The sequence below is a fragment of the Bombus vancouverensis genome, chromosome 9 (assembly GCF_051014615.1).
Source record: "Bombus vancouverensis nearcticus chromosome 9, iyBomVanc1_principal, whole genome shotgun sequence".
Classification (NCBI taxonomy): domain Eukaryota; kingdom Metazoa; phylum Arthropoda; class Insecta; order Hymenoptera; family Apidae; genus Bombus; species Bombus vancouverensis.
In genome coordinates this window covers 8,587,163-8,607,435 of record NC_134919.1, presented here as the reverse complement: position 1 = coordinate 8,607,435, position 20,273 = coordinate 8,587,163, and the positions used below count along the sequence as shown (strand labels likewise).

General features: G+C 34.6%; 1 protein-coding gene and 1 long non-coding RNA gene across 2 annotated transcripts in view; one reads left to right on the top strand and one right to left on the bottom strand.

Annotated features, from left to right (window-relative positions):
• The window catches only part of LOC117163404 (uncharacterized), a 210,616-nt gene extending 202,607 nt beyond the window's left edge, over positions 1-8,009 (top strand). The window contains exon 6 of the mRNA XM_033345647.2: positions 964-8,009. Coding sequence (XP_033201538.1) covers positions 964-1,049 — 86 coding nt within the window. The 3' untranslated portion in view covers positions 1,050-8,009. The remainder of the gene's footprint in view (positions 1-963) is intronic.
• The window catches only part of LOC143303194 (uncharacterized), a 65,062-nt gene that overhangs the window by 16,199 nt on the left and 28,590 nt on the right, over positions 1-20,273 (bottom strand). The gene's annotated exons all lie outside the window — the stretch shown is intronic.

Genomic DNA, 20,273 nt, shown 5'->3' with positions numbered 1-20,273 from the left:
TGGCAAGTTTGAAATGTCATCATCCTATGTGTCTCTCCATTGATCATTTCATCGTCAGCTTCTGATGATACCAGCGGAATGCCTAGTACATATTTGATTTTCGTATGCATCGCGTTCGTAGTCGATAACACACAGTAGTTCTATCGACATGAAAATCTACCAATTACCGCTTCTATCGACGAACGCAATATCTATTCATTAAGTTTCAAGCTTTTCCAATAGACACGCAGTACGGTCGTACAACCAGCTTCTGCATTTGTCAGTTTCGATTCAGTATAACTCGCATCAAATCTATTTGTTAGAAACGGATTGTTCCATATAAATCATTGTACAAATTAATGAACAGAGGAAACGTTCAATTAAATTAAATCAAAGTATTATAAATTATTTTACGACATGTCGCTGTCGTCTGTCGTTGAAGTTTCAAAATAATCAGTTTTTAATTTTAAATTAATACTATCATGAAATTTTCCACCAATAGTTTACATAACAGATAGTATAAAACGAAACGCGGGAGATTCACGTAAAGGTTTATACAACCTACGCTATTTTCAAAAAATGAATGGGAACAATACATAAAGGTCTGTAGTGACATTTTGATCAAAGTTGAATTAACAGTAAAGTACGGTTTTACATTCGCTGTAGATGGTTTTAGTGTGTGCAGGTTGCATATATTTCATCAGAAGATAATGTTGAACGCAAGAAGCAGCACGCTAGATATTTGGAAGTTATGGAGTAGTATTTTAAAAATTTAATTTAAAAACCAAAATCCAAAATATGCGAAATGTATTTTAAAGCCTTATTCATTTCCGTTTAATTTCCTGAAATCCAAAAGGCCGTTCAGTCAACTCATCACACCCACAACAACCAGTTTAGATGACAAGTACACACAATAACCGCAAACCACGAGACAAGACAACATAATAACATTGCGCGTAACGTGCATGCGCATGTGTGTTCCAGTGACCTCGGAGAACGGAAGCGAAGCTCCTACGGCCATCTATTTGACGATGCTGATGCTGTGTATGCTCCAGCTGTTCCTGAGATAGTCACGATACGCCTGAGGCCACGGAAAGGGAGTCCATGGGCGCCGCACCATAAACAGCGCACTAGTCAAAAGGAGGAGCAGAAGGAAAGGAAAAGACAGCAGTTTAAGGGCTGACCGAATCGGTGGCGGGAAACCAAATAATAATATTGTTGAATCGGCATTGGTATCACGTGTTTTTTAGCGTATTCGGTTCGGTTTCGTTCAAAGAGGAATCGAATACCACCGCTTTCATTGTTACATTCTACGTCGTATGTCCCCGATTAAAAATCGTTCATCGAGATCGTGACGATGCAGGACACTACACGGTTTATTGATACGCTTATCTCGACTTATCGGATAATACCATCGCGATTTATTCGAGAGCGACGCGACGTCGTGAACCGGTTCTCGATTCGAAGTATCATAGAGAAGGGCTGATATTCAATTTAATAGCACAGAATGAGATCAGTAATTTTCGGTTTTCAATGTATCGATACTATTTTTTTTATATATTTAATGTATCGATATTAGGATTACATCAGCGATTTACTGATAAGCACCATTTTGTAAAGAAAAGTATGATATATAGAATCTAGTATCGAAGAAACGATAGGAGTTTATGAGAATTTTATTATCATTTGATGAAAGTGAAAATAATATTAGAAGAAGTTATTGGATACATAAAAGTCTGCAATTAAAGTCAGTTTAGTCCTGAACTGCAAATATCCATATTTTTGTCATTCATAAATTCCTCGTTAGATTATAATCATGAAATAAAAATTCAGAATTTTAAAGATCACTAGTTTGTACAGTCAAACTCCATTTATCCCAGCTCATTAGGCAACATCATAATTGATACAATATTTCCCATTTATAATTTGTCATTCCTATAATAATAATTCATTTTTCCTCCAATTCCCACTAGATAAAGTTCCGTTCGAATAAATAAAACCGCTATACCTTTATAGTTAAGGATTACATTTAACGTATATATAATATGAATATAAGTACATCAAGATTAGTCTAATATCACATACCGTGCTATTAAATGAACAACAGCCTTAACACACGCACGAGCTCCTCGTAATGAAAAGACAGTTATAATGTAATTCGTGTTCGATCGACAAATGCTCAAACAAATTCCGCGTCCGATAAGTAACGAACAACCAATTGATCGTTCGAGGACAAGGTCGAGAGTGGCTTTGAAGTGAAAATCTTTTGCTTGCGTATCGCGTTTCCGCTTCAAAGGATCCCTGTCACAGATATTCTATTCCGGTTTCCATCACGAACGTTGCAAAAAGAACACGTAATTGACGACGAGACATAGAGAGCCTGATTGGTGAAATATAAGGTTCCAAACAAGGTATAGTGGTACAGGAAAATATTTGAACACTTATAGAAACCTTTTATAAATATGTTGTATGCATTGTGTAAAACGATTTGAAATTTCATTAGTACTATATTGAGACACGAATGTCATTATTATAGTGAGTATGAAACCAATTTACAAAATATATGTAGAAGTTACAATACATTTGCTGTAAAAATATATAGGGTGGTTGGTAACTGGTGGTACAAGCGGAAAGGGGGTGATTCTACGCGAAAAAAGAAGTTGAAAATATAGAATAAAAATTTTTTTTTTATTTTTTTTTTTTAATTTTTCCATAACGATAACGATCTACAGTGAAATCCGTTATAACGTACCGACGAAAAATTTTTATTCTATATTTTCGATTTCCTTTTTCGCGTAGAATCACCCCCTTTCTGCTTGTACCACCAGTTACTAACCACCCTGTATTTAGTTAAAAATTAGTATATAGCATGAATAATCACCTTCGAAACATAATAAGTGTTAAAGATGATAACTAAATACCGAAGCTTGTTAATAAAATGGATAATTGACTATTTAAATACTTTTGTGGACTTCGCAAAACATATATTTACACTAATCATCTTGTATCTTCTACGTAAATTTTTTCATTTGTTCCTAACTTTTCCAATATGATTATGACAGCCGTGTCTTACTATAGCACTAATAAAATTTCGAAACGTTTCGTACGACACACATAATTCACGTAATTTACATAATTCACGCGTATTCATAAAAGGATTCTACAATTTATCGAATACTTTTATGAACCACTGTAGAAATGGTGTTCAAGCACTACATCATCCTATTTCGTCCTTCGATGAGGGAGGACAGACACGATCGAATGTCCTGCCATTATTCCACCTAAAGATGCGTGTCATGCCGCGCTCTACGTCATTCTATCGTGTTTATTGAACCATTGTCCGTAGACCAGGTGAAGGACCGGAGATGGATGCTATGATTTTGATGCGAAGGACTAGTCAAGTGGCGCTCGCCAGACTCCTAACTTTTCCTTTCCCTCTTCTCTCTTGCGTGTCCCACGTAGCACAGAAAAATGCCACCTATCTTCGTTTCACGTCGTAACCATGCTTCCATGCGAAAATATTCGCAGTACAAGGTATTCACGAGAGGAACACGCGCGTACAATTACACACATGTTTGTTGATATCGTGCAATGTGTGTATGTGTGAGAGAGAGAGGTATTTTGGGTAATGTGTAATAATCGAGGTTAATTGATGTGGTACAGGGAGCTAGGTCTTAGTTTGATTTATTTCTGGGAATATTTTATGTGATGTTATTGATTTGTTATATGGATTGATTGAAAATTGCATTTTGGATACATTGGAGAAGGTCTGTGTTAATTGTTTTACAGTTTATAATAGTACTTTATACTTAAATACTTTGATTTCTCGATGAATTGTGAGAATAAAATTTCATGTTATACGATTAAAGGACCTGATTAAGGGATCTGTTACAAATGTTATAAGAGACGATTACAAATATTATACAGATGTGTTAGGAATAGCCGGCGATAAGTAACTCAGAACTACAAATTTTTAAATACAACGTAAAAATTATTAATAAAAGATGTTAAGGTGATTAAAATTATTTCAAGCTTCTAGAAATGGAAATACGTTTTGTTTAAGAAAAATACAGGATTCTCTTTTGCGTCTAATATCTAGTGTTGATTTTACATTTTCGCTTTTGGATAGCGAAATGTAGGAGAAATATATATTTGTTTATAGAATGCCTATCATTCTTCTTAAATTAAAATTTTGCTACGTTCAAAATATCTTCTCCCTTTATCTTTCTAGTATCTTTTAATCGCTTATCTTAATATTAATATTCAGTATTTTAAGAGGAAATTATATTTCGTTTAAAAAAACATCATTTTCTATGTTCATTAGTATAATATTTCTTCCTGCCAAGCAATATATATTTACATCTATTTCCAATTTTTGCCTTCAAAAAAATTTCCAATCAATCTATATATCGTTATTGTCAAGCGCGAAATAAAGCGATTTTTACAAATATTGTAAGATCTCACTAATATTTGCGATTTACGCTATAAATATTTCTTCAATTTTAACAGGGAAGCGAATATACCAAATGATAAAGTTACTTAAAATCCTGTATAATACTAGATATAGAACATAGAAACTAACGAACAAAAGATAATTAAACGAAACAAAAGCGTAATTATAAATCACACTGAAAGTTGCGCCAAGTATCGCGTAATGGTTATACCAAACGAAGAATTGTTACAATATGGAATGGACCGTGGAACAAGGTTTGAAAAGTAGCCCAAAAAACGCAATATTTTTTTATATACCTTTCGGTGCGTTTGCTCGAATATTTTCCGCTTGCCAACGTATAAGTTGTATCAACAATCAAGAGCTTTCGTTTCATGCAAAATGTTTCGCAAAATACGGAAATTTGAATATACAGTGACTCTCGAAAATATTTGAACACTTATTATGGAAAACTTTATGTGTATAAAACATTTTAATACTTCATTGACACGATGATAAGACGCGATTGCTATGATTATATTACTAAACTTTGAAACCGATCTGAAAATGTATATAGAAGCTACAAGATATTTATTATGAACATATATTCAATAAAAAAAATTAGCATACAGCATGAATAGCTAACTCGAACGTGCAATAAGTATCAAGAAAAGATAGTCCCATTGAGTATCAAGGCTTATTAATATAATGTGAACAAATGACTGTTTAAACACTTTAGTGGCGTTTGCTAATGAAATTTTAAAATGTTTCGTGCAACGCACATGGAATATTCATAGATGTCTACAAGTGTTTCAATAGTTTTCGAGTCACCGTATCTGGTTAAGAAGGGCCGGATCGATAATTTGATTGTAGAAAAGGAAGCGGAATTTCAAGGCTGAAGTAGAGACACAACCCCCTCCCACATGTCTGCTTTTTATTAAAGAAAGTCTAAAATTGCTGAAGGATTCCATGCGTCTGTAAAGCGTCCACGTGCCGCGTGTTTCTCCAGTTTGCGGATAGGAAAATCGTTCGTGTTATTCCATAGACATAGAAAACGCTCCTTTTTACCTACGTGCATATGTAACCAGGCCGGATCTTCGGCAAACTTCACCAAGCATTTACGCGGGATGTCGATGTAAAAAGGAGAACCGGTATACACAAGGATAAGGCGAAAGAGAGTTTTTTATTCTTCGAGAGCAAATGTATTGACAACAGCCAAAGCTACGCGTATGTAGTGTCAAGCAAGATGAATTGACGTTAAGCATGTAAATTCTCAACTGTATATAAAGCATTGGAAGAATGTAGCGCGGTCGACAAAGGTATCGTGAAAATTGATGGCAGGGGTACGCGTCAAAATTTTTCATAGAGAAAATATACTTGCGTTTTCTTAGAAATTTCCATAGATGATCATGGGCATATGTATTTTAATAACTTTTGGAAATTTTTGGTTCGAAAGTCGCAGAGGAATATGTGTAATCGTATACTGTGTTTCGTAAGTATAAAATCACCTAAAGACCTTCAACTTTTATATCGTCCTCTGGTGGTAACGTAATAAGGTAACGAAACGTACTATGTTTGAAATCGTACTGAAAAATAATGTAATTTTTTCTCCAGAGAAAGGTACATTACGTCTCTCTGTAAAGGAAAATGATTATTTCACTGGAAAACTAGGTTATTCTCGTTTTATAAGTATATAACCCCAAAAAAAAAAAAAAAAAAATATTGAAGTCAAGATACCAGACACATAAAATGAAATTGTAACATTGTTAGTAAATATGGATACCTCTCCATATCCAATAAGTGTTATTGTTCGATTTTGAACACTTCTTGTACCTTATACTTTATACACATATAGGAATCGAAGAATTGGCAATACTGAAATGGTTTTACAAATCATTTGTTATGAGTCACAGTATAGATGGAGCATCTATTTTTTAGCGACTTGTATAGCGAAAAATTTACTTGTTTCGCTTGTTTTATCAGGAGAAAAAGGTTAGTCGCCGGATAGAGCGGATTGCAAGTGAAATACATCGGATAAAATGATCCTTTTTATATTAACCGACAACGCGGCGTTGTGCTTACACCGTGCGCCATTTCATAAATTCTGTTCTCGTTTGTACACAATTGTATCTTTCGTCTACCGGCCGTATCCCCGGTACCGGTCGGGGGTTACAAACGTACACGACTCTGTATAGGGTTTCCGGTAGATCCCAGCGTAAACTTAACTGGTAGATATTTTTCCGTGTGCAAGAACACGGTTGGAAAAAAGTGAAGAATAAATTTTTGTAAATGTACATGCGGCTTTCGAAAGAGATGACGGCGAACGCGAAGCAACTATGAATTTAACAGAAACAATGGATAAAATTTGTAGAATAGATATACCAGAAAAATACTCCGATGTACGTTCAGCTTACGAAGAAGTAATGCTACAATGTTGTAACGAATAGCTGCCATGTTACATATTTGAAACGAAAAGTGAAACTTTACATTGTAAAATTTCGTTGGAAATATCATTTATACTGAACAAAAAAAAAAAAAAAAGAGAAGAGAAAAATCAAATACTCGCGTTTGACATTCAATCAACGTCTTAAAATACCAAAGAGATATTTGTTTTTGCATTTTTATTACGTAAAACGCGTTATTTTTTCTTTTCCTTTTTTTTTAGCGTAAATAATTACTTTAACATGGTTGTATGTATTATAAGGAAGAAAGATCTAACGGTTTCGATTAAAACTGCCATTATTCATAACCTGAATGATATATTTCCAGTGAAGAAGTTAACGCATTTCGTGTTGTATCTATTATTTCCGAAATTTGCTTAATCGTCGATGAAACTTCCTGTATTTCCATTTAAAAGATCTAGAAAAATTTCCAGAATTGAAAAAGTATTTAATATTGATATAGAAAAGATGTACTTTTATCGAAATCGGCGATTAAGTGACAATACAAGAGAAACGCGAATTGCGTTGACTTCACTCAACAACCATTGTTACAAGTAATAACTCCCTGTATAAATACACTACTGCTCGAATGTATTCGGACACTTGCTTATTTTTAACACGACGTTTTATGTAATTAAATCACAGATCAAAAGTGCAGCTGATTTTATCTATTATGTTATTATTGTGACAGCTATCTTAGAACATTATGAAACGATAAAATTGTAAATTTGTCGTAAATTGTACATTTGTAAAAACTAATATGCGACAACAGAATTGGTATCTGTAAGTATCAAACTTTATAGACCGCTTTCGTTATTTGAGATGTTCTTTATCTTTAAGTTGTTTAGTTATTAAGCTATAGACCGTATAAAAGAGGTTCTTAATTCACATGGTAATATTTAAAATTGGATATATCGATGAATTGCATATTTAATTTGAATAAATTGTTGCTAAATTTTTAAATAAATAATTTAAATCTACACGATCTCTCTATTAATTCCATAAAATGATAATAAACATGCCTCTGGCCACTATTTTACTTCTAATTTATTCACGCAACTAACACTTACTGTTAGCTATACATTTATTTTCTAATTTCAGTTGCTACAAATCGTCGAAGTATCCAGATACTAACAAGCAGTAGTGTACGTCGTATTATCCCTTTTAAACCTGCGTATCTGCCAGAGCAAATTTATTTGACGTTTGTTGCTCGTTCCCTAAGGAGGGATTTACATGTTACCGATTACGATGGCGATTCAGCGGACACCCGGTATAAAATTGATCCCAGGGAGTAGAGCCGTCTGCAGGCGAAGGGGCCACAATTAACTCAAGCCAGGATCTCTGTACCCTCTAGACATGTCGAAGCTGCCAAAGTTGCGGAAGGAAGTACGACGTCTGCTGGGCCAAAGTTTGCAGGACGAATACCGTGCAGGTACACCACCTTTAGGATATTGTGTACTCTCCGGAGCTGCCTTGGATGATTGTGTATCCTCTGCAATTGTACGTATATACCGCTATTAGTCGGTCAACTTGTATACGTGCGTCTGTCTCTATGAACCAGAATGGGTTCCATCCCACACACAAACACGACAAAGGAAACGACCTTTCAGTTACCTGAAACGTCGTCGCCGTAACAATTACCACTGCTGCCTCTCTGTGTCTTCTCTCTTCGCCACATCCACTATTTTCCACCGTGCCACATCCTCTCTTCGCTCGGTCCACTTCTCTCTCACAGCTCTTGCTCAATGCGCTCTTCTTTCCTACGTCACTTTAACCATCTGTCTTTCCACGTTCCGTTTCTCCTAGTTCTGCTCCTTTTTGTTACTTTCTCTATTCTCCTCTGGCCTCTCACGTCTCTTCCTGTTTGTCTCCTCCGCAGCTGCGGAGAGCAACACAGGTGGCACCACTACCGAAAGTAGTACCAGGAGTTGGCGGCGTGAAGCGACTTCGTCTGGGTGACTGGTGCAAAATAAACTTTGTTTCGGGCTCCGCTTAATATCCCTCCAGCCATCAAATACTGTTACGCGAGAACACCAGCCCGTATACTCGTTCCCCAGAAATCCTCTTCTTTGTCCGCCACTTCGGCCACAGCGGAGAAGGAAAACCGCGAACCTGTCTCCTCTCTCCGCGTTTCGGTCTCGTTATGAACATCTTCAATGACACCGGCTGATACATTTAGTTTGCGTGTCCTGAATTAGATACGCAACTCTGCTCTCTCTTCAGTGAGATGATGCATCGCTGCGTTTCGCTGCGTTTACCAACGAGAACTTTCTAACGCGCGGCAATAACTCTCTTGTTGAGAGCCTCCTTCTCGCCTCGACGCCCTAAACTCGCACTTTTTCTCAGAACTGATACCAGGTTCCTAACTTCGAAATCGCGTGCTCGTCTAGGTAAATAGTACAGAGCATTTTGTACGGAGCAATAAATGGCGAATGTAAATTTCGAGCTAAGCTAACAGGTACCCAACACGCGAATTCTTAATGTGGATATGTACGTGTGAATTTGATGTTTAATTTATTACCATTGATTTCCTCAAGGATTGTTAGCGTATTTGATGATATAACGTAAATAATATAAAAACATACCGTCATTGCAAAATACTAAAGATTGAACCATCGTATAGAGAGGCAATTTTTACTCGAATTGTCACGTACTACAGCAATGGGGTAGCAAGCCCATTTAACAAATTTTTTGGATCATTTTATATAACTAACCCAGAAAATATCACAGAGAGACGAAGCTCATATTCAATACGTGCGTTCTACACCAATGAAACTGTAAAATCATCAAATATTTTCGAATCAAACCAAAAAACTGTCGTTCTAAGTAAGAAAGCCGACAAATGAACCGATTAATAAATTTTCTCCAAAGATTCGGTCGGATGAAGTAGGAACTAGAGTAATTTGCCAATAATTTCAAGGAAGTTTCCATTCGGGGCGACTTAACGCGGAGCGAATCTCGAATTGGAGTTTCACAACGACGAAAACATCAGAAACGCATTCCGAACGAAGTTTTATACGGCAGTTGGAATTGTTTTCCGTGTTCAAGGACGCGTGCCATGAACATTATTTCGCGCAAAGCACCGCATTAGCTGGAAGAAAGACGATTGGTATTAGGTCGCGCGCGATCTTTGCTCCAGATGCCGATTCACCGAGACAGAGTAATGGACTTTAGCTAGTTTATGCCTCGTTCTCAACGAGCGATCCTCCCGGAAACGACTCAAAAGATACTTCCGTCGCGGGCGCAACGACTAACCCGCTGTGAATTGATACTACGCCGAGCGAACATTTGCTCAAGCTGTTTGTACGAGAGAAAGATCGTAGCGGAAAAGCTTCTCTCCGATTAGAAGCGCACCCAGTTCTGTAATGGAAGATCGTGTGTGCACGTAGTAACATTGCAACCTAAGCCCTCTTAGTGGGCTGAAACGCAGACCGGCTCGCGAAGGATCTCATTAATCCTTCGAGGATACCTTTTTAAGCGTCGCGATTGATCCTTTCAATTGATGGCCGAGATTGACGAACAGCTAAAATAAAAAGAGAGTATTTTTATTCGTGCGTTACGAACGAGAATCGTTCGATACCCTGGACGAGATATTCGATATGAAATTATCAAATGTCAATAATCGTTTGTTGTTCGATGAATTTCGAAAGATTGAAATAAACGTATATACATTGTATGTTTGTCGATGATGAAATCCCTCTTTTTATGTGTACGTTGTATTCTCATGTATCGGAGAAGATTGAGGGCTGAGTTTTTCTTTTATTTTAATTATATTATTTTGTGGCAGAAAGTACTGCTTGGTTAAGAACGTTTCTTGTTGTAAAAAATATGCTAAACGTCAGTGTTGGATAACATTTAATGCAATTAACGATTAACGATTGCAATTGGAATGTATGATTATTCATAGCGATTAACGAGTATAACAGGTATTTAATCGTCAATTGAACTAACGATTAATCACTTAATCGTCAATTGAATTAATGATTAACTATTAAAATTCTCTTCAACATGAAATTGATGTTTGCATCTGTGTGTGTAGTTAACTACGAGTTAGTATTCATTTAATACAATATACATTCGTATACATTGAATAGAACTTTGATTGAATTTAAATTAAAAAGCTATTGTACTATAAGAATCGACGATTGACGATTGCTGATTAATAAATAACAACTAATTTCTTCAACGCTGATAATTCAATTAGATAAAAACGTGTAATCGATCGATATCCAACACTGTTTGACGTCAATGTGTACTTATTTCATTTGGGTATATGATAGTATAAGACCCAAAAACAATTTTTATTCATTTTTTATTGTAAGCTACCTTTATCTCTTATTCAAATAAACTCAATAGACTTTCATAGAATAGAAGAATAATTTTTTTTACGATATAATTACCATTACTTTGAAAGGAAAAGTGTCGAGAATCAGTGAATTAAATACATGTGATTATATAATGACAAAGAAAGGCAAGCATTTAAGCACCGTTTATAGGTACCGTTCGTGCTGCAAAGTGAGAACAGAAAAGAATAAAGGAAGATTTAGTGATTCGTGGAAATCCAACATTCGCTGGGGAATTTCGAATATCAATCACCGTGTATTGTTTCAACTCTTATAGAAGAGCATCGTTTGCTTTCATTTCTCGAACGGCAGCAGTGGAATGTTACGAATTATCGGAGCTTTACTGTTCATGTACGGAAATCATCCTTTTTTAAAGTTGATTGCTTTCAGATATTGAATCCGAACAGATTCTTTCTTCATACACGAGCCATACAGAAGTCAAATTGATCAATTCTATCAAGGTTAATCGTTTGATTTCTAAAAAATTGAACGTTAATTATGTACTTTGATACTGAAATTAGGAAATTTTCAGAAAACGAAATCAATCGTTTCGATATTTGAGCGAATAAAGAAACAATTATATCGACTTCCCTCTTTCAGATTTTACCCTCCAAATTTTTAATTAAAAATAAGTGGAATATCGAAAGTATATTTTATTTTCGTTAGATTTCCTTTTCATGAAGTTTGATTTGTAAAATTTATTAGGTACGCACGCATACCAGGTAAACCACAGTAATGCCGTAGGTATATTAGCCGCAATTATGTTTCCCTGGAATGTACATTACATCCTGTCTATTAACGTAATTCAACTTGTATTACTGAACTAATTTACTTGGATAACTAATGTACTACCTCGTATGTTATTAGCGTGTGGAAAATCAGTCAAATTGGTGACTTAACAATTCAATCTTTCGACGATTAAAAATTGATGTAACTAATTATATCTTGGATAATTTACACGCACATCCAGAGTCTATTAATCATGTACCTAATGAAATGTTAAAATGTAAACAATTGATTTAGCTCCTGAAAGATTCAACTAGCCAATCAACAGATAAGAGTATTTCATTACAAATTATTTTGTCTCCTATTAAACAATACGTAACTATGCATTCAATATTGAAATAGCAAAGTCAAGTCAACTAGCCAGTTAAGGCTAGAGTTAAGTGGATATCTATGGAAATTTAACGTGATGCTGTTACATTTGTAATTCATCGAGTTACCGTATGTTACAGACAATTCTGAAGTACAGGTCGTATAATAGAATGAATTTATATTGGTCGCAAAGCACACCCTTCTCACCAAGATTCTTTTACTTTTCTTCTCTTACTCGGAACACCTTTCTTTCTTGACTAACTGGTTCGCGCGTTCGACGGCTATTTACCTTGGCTTCTCGTAAATTTTTCAAACAATTTTATCGTGGTAACGTACCAGAAAGGATCGACAACCACTGGTAGCTGAAATAGGTTAAGAGCGTGCAACTTGAATTCTTTTGTGTTATCGCTCCGTTATGTACGCAAAAATATATTTTTCTTTGGTAACATTGAAATGTGAAATCTGTGCCAAGGATAGCGATGGAATGTGAGAAACATACAATAACTTTCCTTGGTTTCTATACGCGAGTAAAGTGATTTATTTGTCAGTAAACTGAGTTTAAAAAGCAAATTTAAGAGTATTTAATACATTTCAGGAATAATAGCGTAGCGTAATATATTCGTTCGTGACGTATAAACTTGCGATTGCTACGACATTTTAATTTTCTTCTCTGACATTATTTCATTTAACTGTATTTTGTTGAGGATCTCACGCGATTAAATCAATATTATTGATGACATCCTACAAATCAGTCAAAATCTCAATTATCAGAACACCGATTAACAGAACGATCGATTATTGGAACATCGTTTATTGGAAATTTTAGGGATAATCCCTTGCAAGGATGATTGGGGATTGAAATGGAATAGAAACAGAATGAAATAGTAACATTCGTATAAAATATATAACTTGCTAAATTACTAATAATATTGGTTATTATGAAGACACAGGTGTACACATAATATCTCTTCGAAGCAACAAATCTTTGTACATTATAAGTAGTTTTGAATATTCTGATGTTCGTAAGCAATAACAATGTTACCATTGTCTTCTCTTGCGTTACCATTAATTTGCATCATTGGTATTAACGAAGCTACAGTGATATTACGATACAGCACGATACGACTATAAATACACTAACATGTTATTTCCGCATTGAGAACTTGCGGTAGCAATGGTTCAGCTGTAGTTGAATGGTGAATGTAACTTTCTACACAAAATGCGATAACAGTAGTTTCAACAATTCCTTAATTAATTAGTATAAACAATGAATCGACAATTTCAATAATTCCTCAATGAATAGGTGTAAATAATGAATTGGCAGTTTACTTTACTACAAATTTCACTCCACTTAATTGCGATTTTAATTTCTTTCAATAAACGTTATTTTACATTAAAACATTTTTTGTATACAAAGAATAATCTCCACAATGATCTTATATAGGATTTAAAGAAAGGTTTAACAATGTTCAATTTACATAAATTCTAAAATCAGTACTTTTGATGTAAAATGTAATTTTGATCTTTTCGTACAGATACGGACAAACTTAATTTATTTGGCCATAATACATAGTTGAATTACGACAATGTGTGGAAAATGTATATCAGACAATCTGGAACAAGGCATATGAAAATATACATATGATTCAGAATTTACATATATTGCTGCTGTCCTAAGATGAAAGAGGAATACTAAATATCAAACATCTCCGGTAAAAAAAAAGACAAAGATTTGATTGTAATATTGTAATTTGTTTTTTTTTATATTTATGGTAATATTTGGAGGTAATATAATTTGTTTAATTGGTAAATTTCCTTAAATTTGTCCTATAAATTACAAACTAATCTCAAATTGCTTTCTCTATTTACATTTATTGCATTGCTGAGAAAAATATTTTAGTTAGTTGTAAATCCGAGGTTACATCTTACTCTGAGAAGATTGGTTCTGGGTTCTACAATTAAAGTTAGATATAAGCTCCTAACACTTCAGATATTTTTTTTTCAGTTTTGAATCTATTATAATTTGAATCATCTATCAAGTATATATTTATACATATAAATTCTCTTCTAAATCATTGTAGAAACATACAATTTCAACACATCTTATGACTCACAACGTTACAAAATTCAACGACAGTCCACAGACAATAATTCAGTTTCTGCCTACAAAAGACTCTCTCACTCTCTAATTCTTTAACTTAATGGCGCACGATATCAGTTTGTCGGAAGTAATTCAAAGTCTCCCTGAACCACATATTCGAATCGTTTTTCAGTGTAACAATACTCCATTCTAACGTTCTCCGGGCAATCGAATTCCAGCTACGCTTTGTACCGTTCTCCTTTCATCATTTCCTCTTATTTTTCTATCCCGGCGTTTTCCCGTGGCGAGCAAGCCACATTGAGTTTACACGTAGATTCGTTTCTTTGCGCATCTCGCGGCGTTGTGTGCTCGTGTACACGAGCACCGTACACCGCGACGTCCGAGCCATACGGAAAAGAGCGTAATAGGTCTTCCACCTGTTTCTCAATGTAAATTTGCACATGCTCACGGTTACGCGACTACGGTCCACACGTTTACATGTGTGTGAGTGTTTACAAGAACCACGTCCACTTTTCCACCACAAATTCCGAGAACAATGTCTCCATATCAGCAGAAACGACGACGATGGTTTCAATCGTGAAACATCAAATTTCAAGTTGCAATGCGCTCGACTACACTTCTCGTTTTTGTCGAATGACGAATAACGTTGAACAGAAAACCCTTTAATCTTTATTCGCTTCGTTGGATTCCAAGGAATTAGAGAAGTTCCTTGGACTAGAGAAACGCGGCGATCTGATTTCCCCACGCGTTTCTTAGGTTCACGCGATCTCTGTGATTCGATCGAAGTTCCAGTTTTTCTTTCTGTGAATAGCACGTGAACACGTATGTATACTTGTGCCGATACACGCTTAGTATTTGTAGAGAGATAACGTTTCACTTCACTTTGCACTCCGAATTTAGAAAATATTGCACTTATATTGCATGTAGAGGATGAATTTACAAACGTACGATGATCATTGAAATTCATCAGAATTTTCGGCTTATGCATTTCATTTATTTTCATTGATTTACTTGATTGATGTAACAAGCACTTTTTACTTGTTTGGAATTTTGTAGGCGATAGTGTGAACTTAAATACTATCAAGATATAAAGATGTCTCAAAATTAAAATTTCTTCTATTTCTTCTACCTCTTACTAAGTTATCAATAGACTTCGAATTTTTATGCATTTCCAGCTGGCGTAACTTTTGAAATTTTATTTTATTAGATATGTAATCATTTTTCATATTATAAATCGCATACGACGTATTTGACATTGTTTTACTTCTACTTCGTTCAACACCAAAACGTGTCTTATAACTTTTTTAAATCGCGATGTACACAATTGTTGGACACCACGGAAGTAGAACGATAGTCATTTCATGCAAAAGTATATTTGGAGTGCAAAGAGATCGTTTCTCCGGTGCAATTATATGTATATACACAGATATGTACATGTAAGACAAATGTATAGTTTACACCGAGTTAGAAATGTACATGTAATTTTCATTTATTTTTTGATAAGTCTACGAGAATGCATAGACTTTATTTCACGTTAGAGTGCGTAGAAGAAATAGAAACGCATATGAAAATATATTTGCTTCTTTTTTATTCATATTTAAGATATATGTACATCAAATTTGACTATAAGTGCACGATTAATTGAAATGTACCTACTTGATAAATGTAAAATAATTTATGTAATATTTTGAATGTATAATTTATAAATGTATCGTTCCAATATGTTTTAAGATTAATATAAGAAGAATGCTTATAAAGTACATTTTACATATGCTACGGATAAAGAGAGAAATAAAAAATAAATATTGTATCCATTACATGTTCAGAATTATTTCTGCAAGATTTACGAAGATAAAATATGAAATAGTATGGGTAGAAAATTTATGTTATTAGAATCTTGTGAAAGTATAATTTTACAGTTATTCGTTTATAATAAATTTAAATTTTTCAAATGTCATGTTGTATTATTAATTTTACAAATTTTTCAAAACTAAACCTGTCATCACCAAGTAACAAGCTTGAAAGCTATACTTTTTCCAAATATTCGCAAAAATTTAATTATACGTTTAAATCGTTTTCATTATGAAGAATTATTTATCGCAATTTTAAAGCTTACAAACATGATTGAAAATCGCCCTTTTGAATACGAACGTTTAATCGACGAATAATCTCCCCGAATAATTTTAGCATTTTAAATGAAATAAAAATTTGATAAACGCAATTTGTAAGCAAAACAGGTTGAATAAATTAAAATCAAAAGTATGTTAATCAATGGAATAAATATAACGTAATTTATATTTCACTAAAACTCCTTTCAACAAAATCTTTGAAAGAAATATGTCATTTAAAATCAATTCATCCGAGAATAAATTTGCTTATACCAAATTCTATAATTTTTAACATCATATTTTATAACTACAATTTTCATCAATATTTCGTGACAGCTGAAAACCTCCATGAACTTCCAAATCGTTAATTTATTTACATAGATATTTTTAAAATTAATTCGAACAAAAAATCCTTAAAATATTAATCGCAATATTTACCAATTTTTAATATCTATAATTTCAGCTGGAAACAAACTCCTGAATCGTTCGTTTGTTTCTAAAAAAAAGTCACGTAGAAATCCCAAACTCTGAACAGCGTTTAAAACTCGCCATATTCCAATTCAATTATTCAAACGATTCGAATCCGTAGGTGACCATCGCTCTCTAACTTTCAACCATCCGTGTAGAACATAAATTATAGCTGCCGAGTCAGCGCATGTTCGAGCTCTTAAATCGATTCTATTTTCTCTGCCGGTCCGTATCTTCGTGCCGCAATTGTCACGGCGATAATCAGTTTCGTGAAATCACGTTACTCGACGAGAAGTATCCTTTCGGTCAGAATTCGACTGGATGCAATGACACATAGGGTGTCTCACTTTAAACTATCAGTTATTTGAAATAGAATTTATTCTATTTCAAGGAAGAGAGATTGTAATATAAATATATAAAATAAATTAATTGGATGACCGATTTATAAATACGACTACTTCGACCAATAACAAAGATTGGTGTACTCTATATTTAAAATTGTATTAAACAAAGATGATCTTACTATATTAAAACCAATTACATAAATTCGCCAGCCAACTTTTCAATCACGATACTCATCATTCAAAAATACAAAACTTACCCACTGGCACAATTCTTCTAATACTTCACAAGACATTCCAGAAAGTATGCTTTCAACTCCCAACTTTAAGGTTCATTTCCATCCCCTAAATATGAATGATTACCGATAAAAAAGATATGTTACAAACTATGAATATTCAAAGTTTCATCAAGATCGACGTATCACATTTCGCTGATGTCCCTCGTTAGTTTCGTAATTAATGGACTGCAGATGCCTGTGCACTTATAGAAAATTTAAAAGATGCACAAATATGGAAAAATACATCAAATGTTCAAATGAAACGGTACTCGTTACGATATTTAACGAGTGAACGTCATACGCGTTCATAAAAATATAAATCTGCATAAAAATTCTTGATCTGAGAATTACTTTTATAATTGCGTAGATTAAAACGAGACACCCTATAGATATTCAGGCGCACATTCACGTGGATGAGCTCACATACATTTTACGGTGTAGCAAGTATACCTGAAGTCGGTTTTCACCCTCGATTCCCGATCGTAACGTCCCGATCGTATTTCGACGACGGCGAGGAATAGAGGTGGGAGAAGCATCGAACTGGCTAGAATATATCGTTGCTACAACGAGCTTCGATCACCTCGAAAGCTTTCCTCAATGGCCTCCGACCGACGCCACGCTCCGCCGTCAAGCCACAGTATAAATCGTCGTGTCTCTTGCCCACCGGAAACCTTGCTGCGCTGATATTCTGCCTTCAAATTTCTCACGCTAATCGAACGGTGGTGCACGCTGGCGTATACGCTCTGTGTTATGCGTATAGTACTCCGAAAACTCGTTTCTGCTAGGTAAAGCGATGCATGTGTAGAACAGGATACAAGTAGATGGAAAGAGATGGAACATCAGCTGAATATTTTGTATGAAAAGACGCCTTAATCTTCCTGCGATCCTTGAATTTTTATATTTCAATTTTGTTCTCGTTTTACCGAGCAAAAGAAAGCGTTCGTTATTCTAACAAGATATTTCAATAGTATTGGAACGAGAAATCATACAATGCAAAAATATTCTGCTCAAACTCGAGATATTTTGTAACGTTGTGGCACTCGGTTAAGAATGGTATATTCTTTAAACCGAGATTATGAAATTAGATCTACACTTTTTATTTTGCAAAGATATATAAAAAATATCTTCTGGCTTCTGGTAAAATTATAGAAGATTTATATTATATATAATATAATATACATCATATATATATAAGGTGGCAATAGAGGAAGAGAAACAAGATAAAGCAATGGTCGACGCGGGCGAGCACTTCTCAAGCTTTAATTAGCCATGAATCAAAGGTACGGTTAATGCAAACCAACGATGCCAACCTGTGACGGGTACACTTTGAGAAAAAGCATCAAAAGCTGCGGCGTGAATCGGACAGAAAGCCGTTTGAGAATTCCAAACCAGATCATGGTCACACGATTTCTCGAGTCACTGATTTTTTCAACTCTACGAAGCTATCGGATAATCGATGCCATTGGACCAGCTGCCTGTTACAGCGTGAACAGAGTGAAAACGAATAAACACTCTACTCTGTACACCTTTTCCTGTTCAGCGATATGCCATTAACTTCTTCAATAGATGTATTTAGGTGCTGCTTCTTCGATTTAAAAAGGCACAGTATCATAATGTTAAGAAAATGCTAAATTCATTTTTTTAGAAATACATATTTAAGATACTGTTATGATTAGGGTTAGAGTTATTCATCCACTCCTTTAGCCTAATTCATGAGGATTACTTGTTCTGAAATACAAACTTGAAAAATTATTAGAAAATTTATAAATTCCAACTTATTATTATAGGGCTATAGACTAGAATACTTGATTTATCCTGATATTTATTAACTAAACATTTATAAACTGCGTGTAATAAAATTAAATGCTTTTAACAACACCTATGTGTATTCAATAGTGTAGAATAGAATTATGTACTTTTACATCAATTAGCTAGAATAAAGTTAGACCTACACATAAATAGGATTACTTAAATACATGTATCTCTTGTTGTTTGATATTATATAAAAACATTTCTCGGGAACTGGTACTATTTCAAAGGGCACATATAATGTCGGATAAAATCGTTGTTCACGATCATCTCTTAAGAAGATTTGAATCAACAGTACATCTAACAATATTTTTGTCTGCTTCTATTTAGCATACAAAAACGAATTCAACAATATTAATAATCATTTCATCATCTCAATGTAATTAAAATTTCCGAAAGACACGCGTGACATCGATTCATATATTTGTACACGTATCCAAAGGAAAACATAACTCTTATCGAGTGTCATAATTAAAGACACTTCATTTACACTTCGTTGACAATTTCTAAGAAGAAATAGGAACTTACAATTTTAATATACAACCAGAACAATATATCATTTCATACAGGACACCCCATATACGCAGTATCCTCTTTATTCCGATGCGTGTTAAACGTTTCAGCGCTCAATCCCGAAACGTGTGCAAATCGATCGTGCTAGAAGAAGCCCACGATTCAGCGTCGAAAGAAAAACAGGCAAGTATGTTTCTATTCGTAGGCGACCGAGCCTAGCAATGTGCTTTAGAAATGGCGAGTCGTTTTATACGAGACGAATTGTTTTTCACTGGCCGTAAAAGAAGCCCGAGGAACTACACGAAGGTCCGTAACGGGAGTTCGTAAGAAGCCTCGTTTCAACGAGGAGTTGGCCCTTTTCATGGATC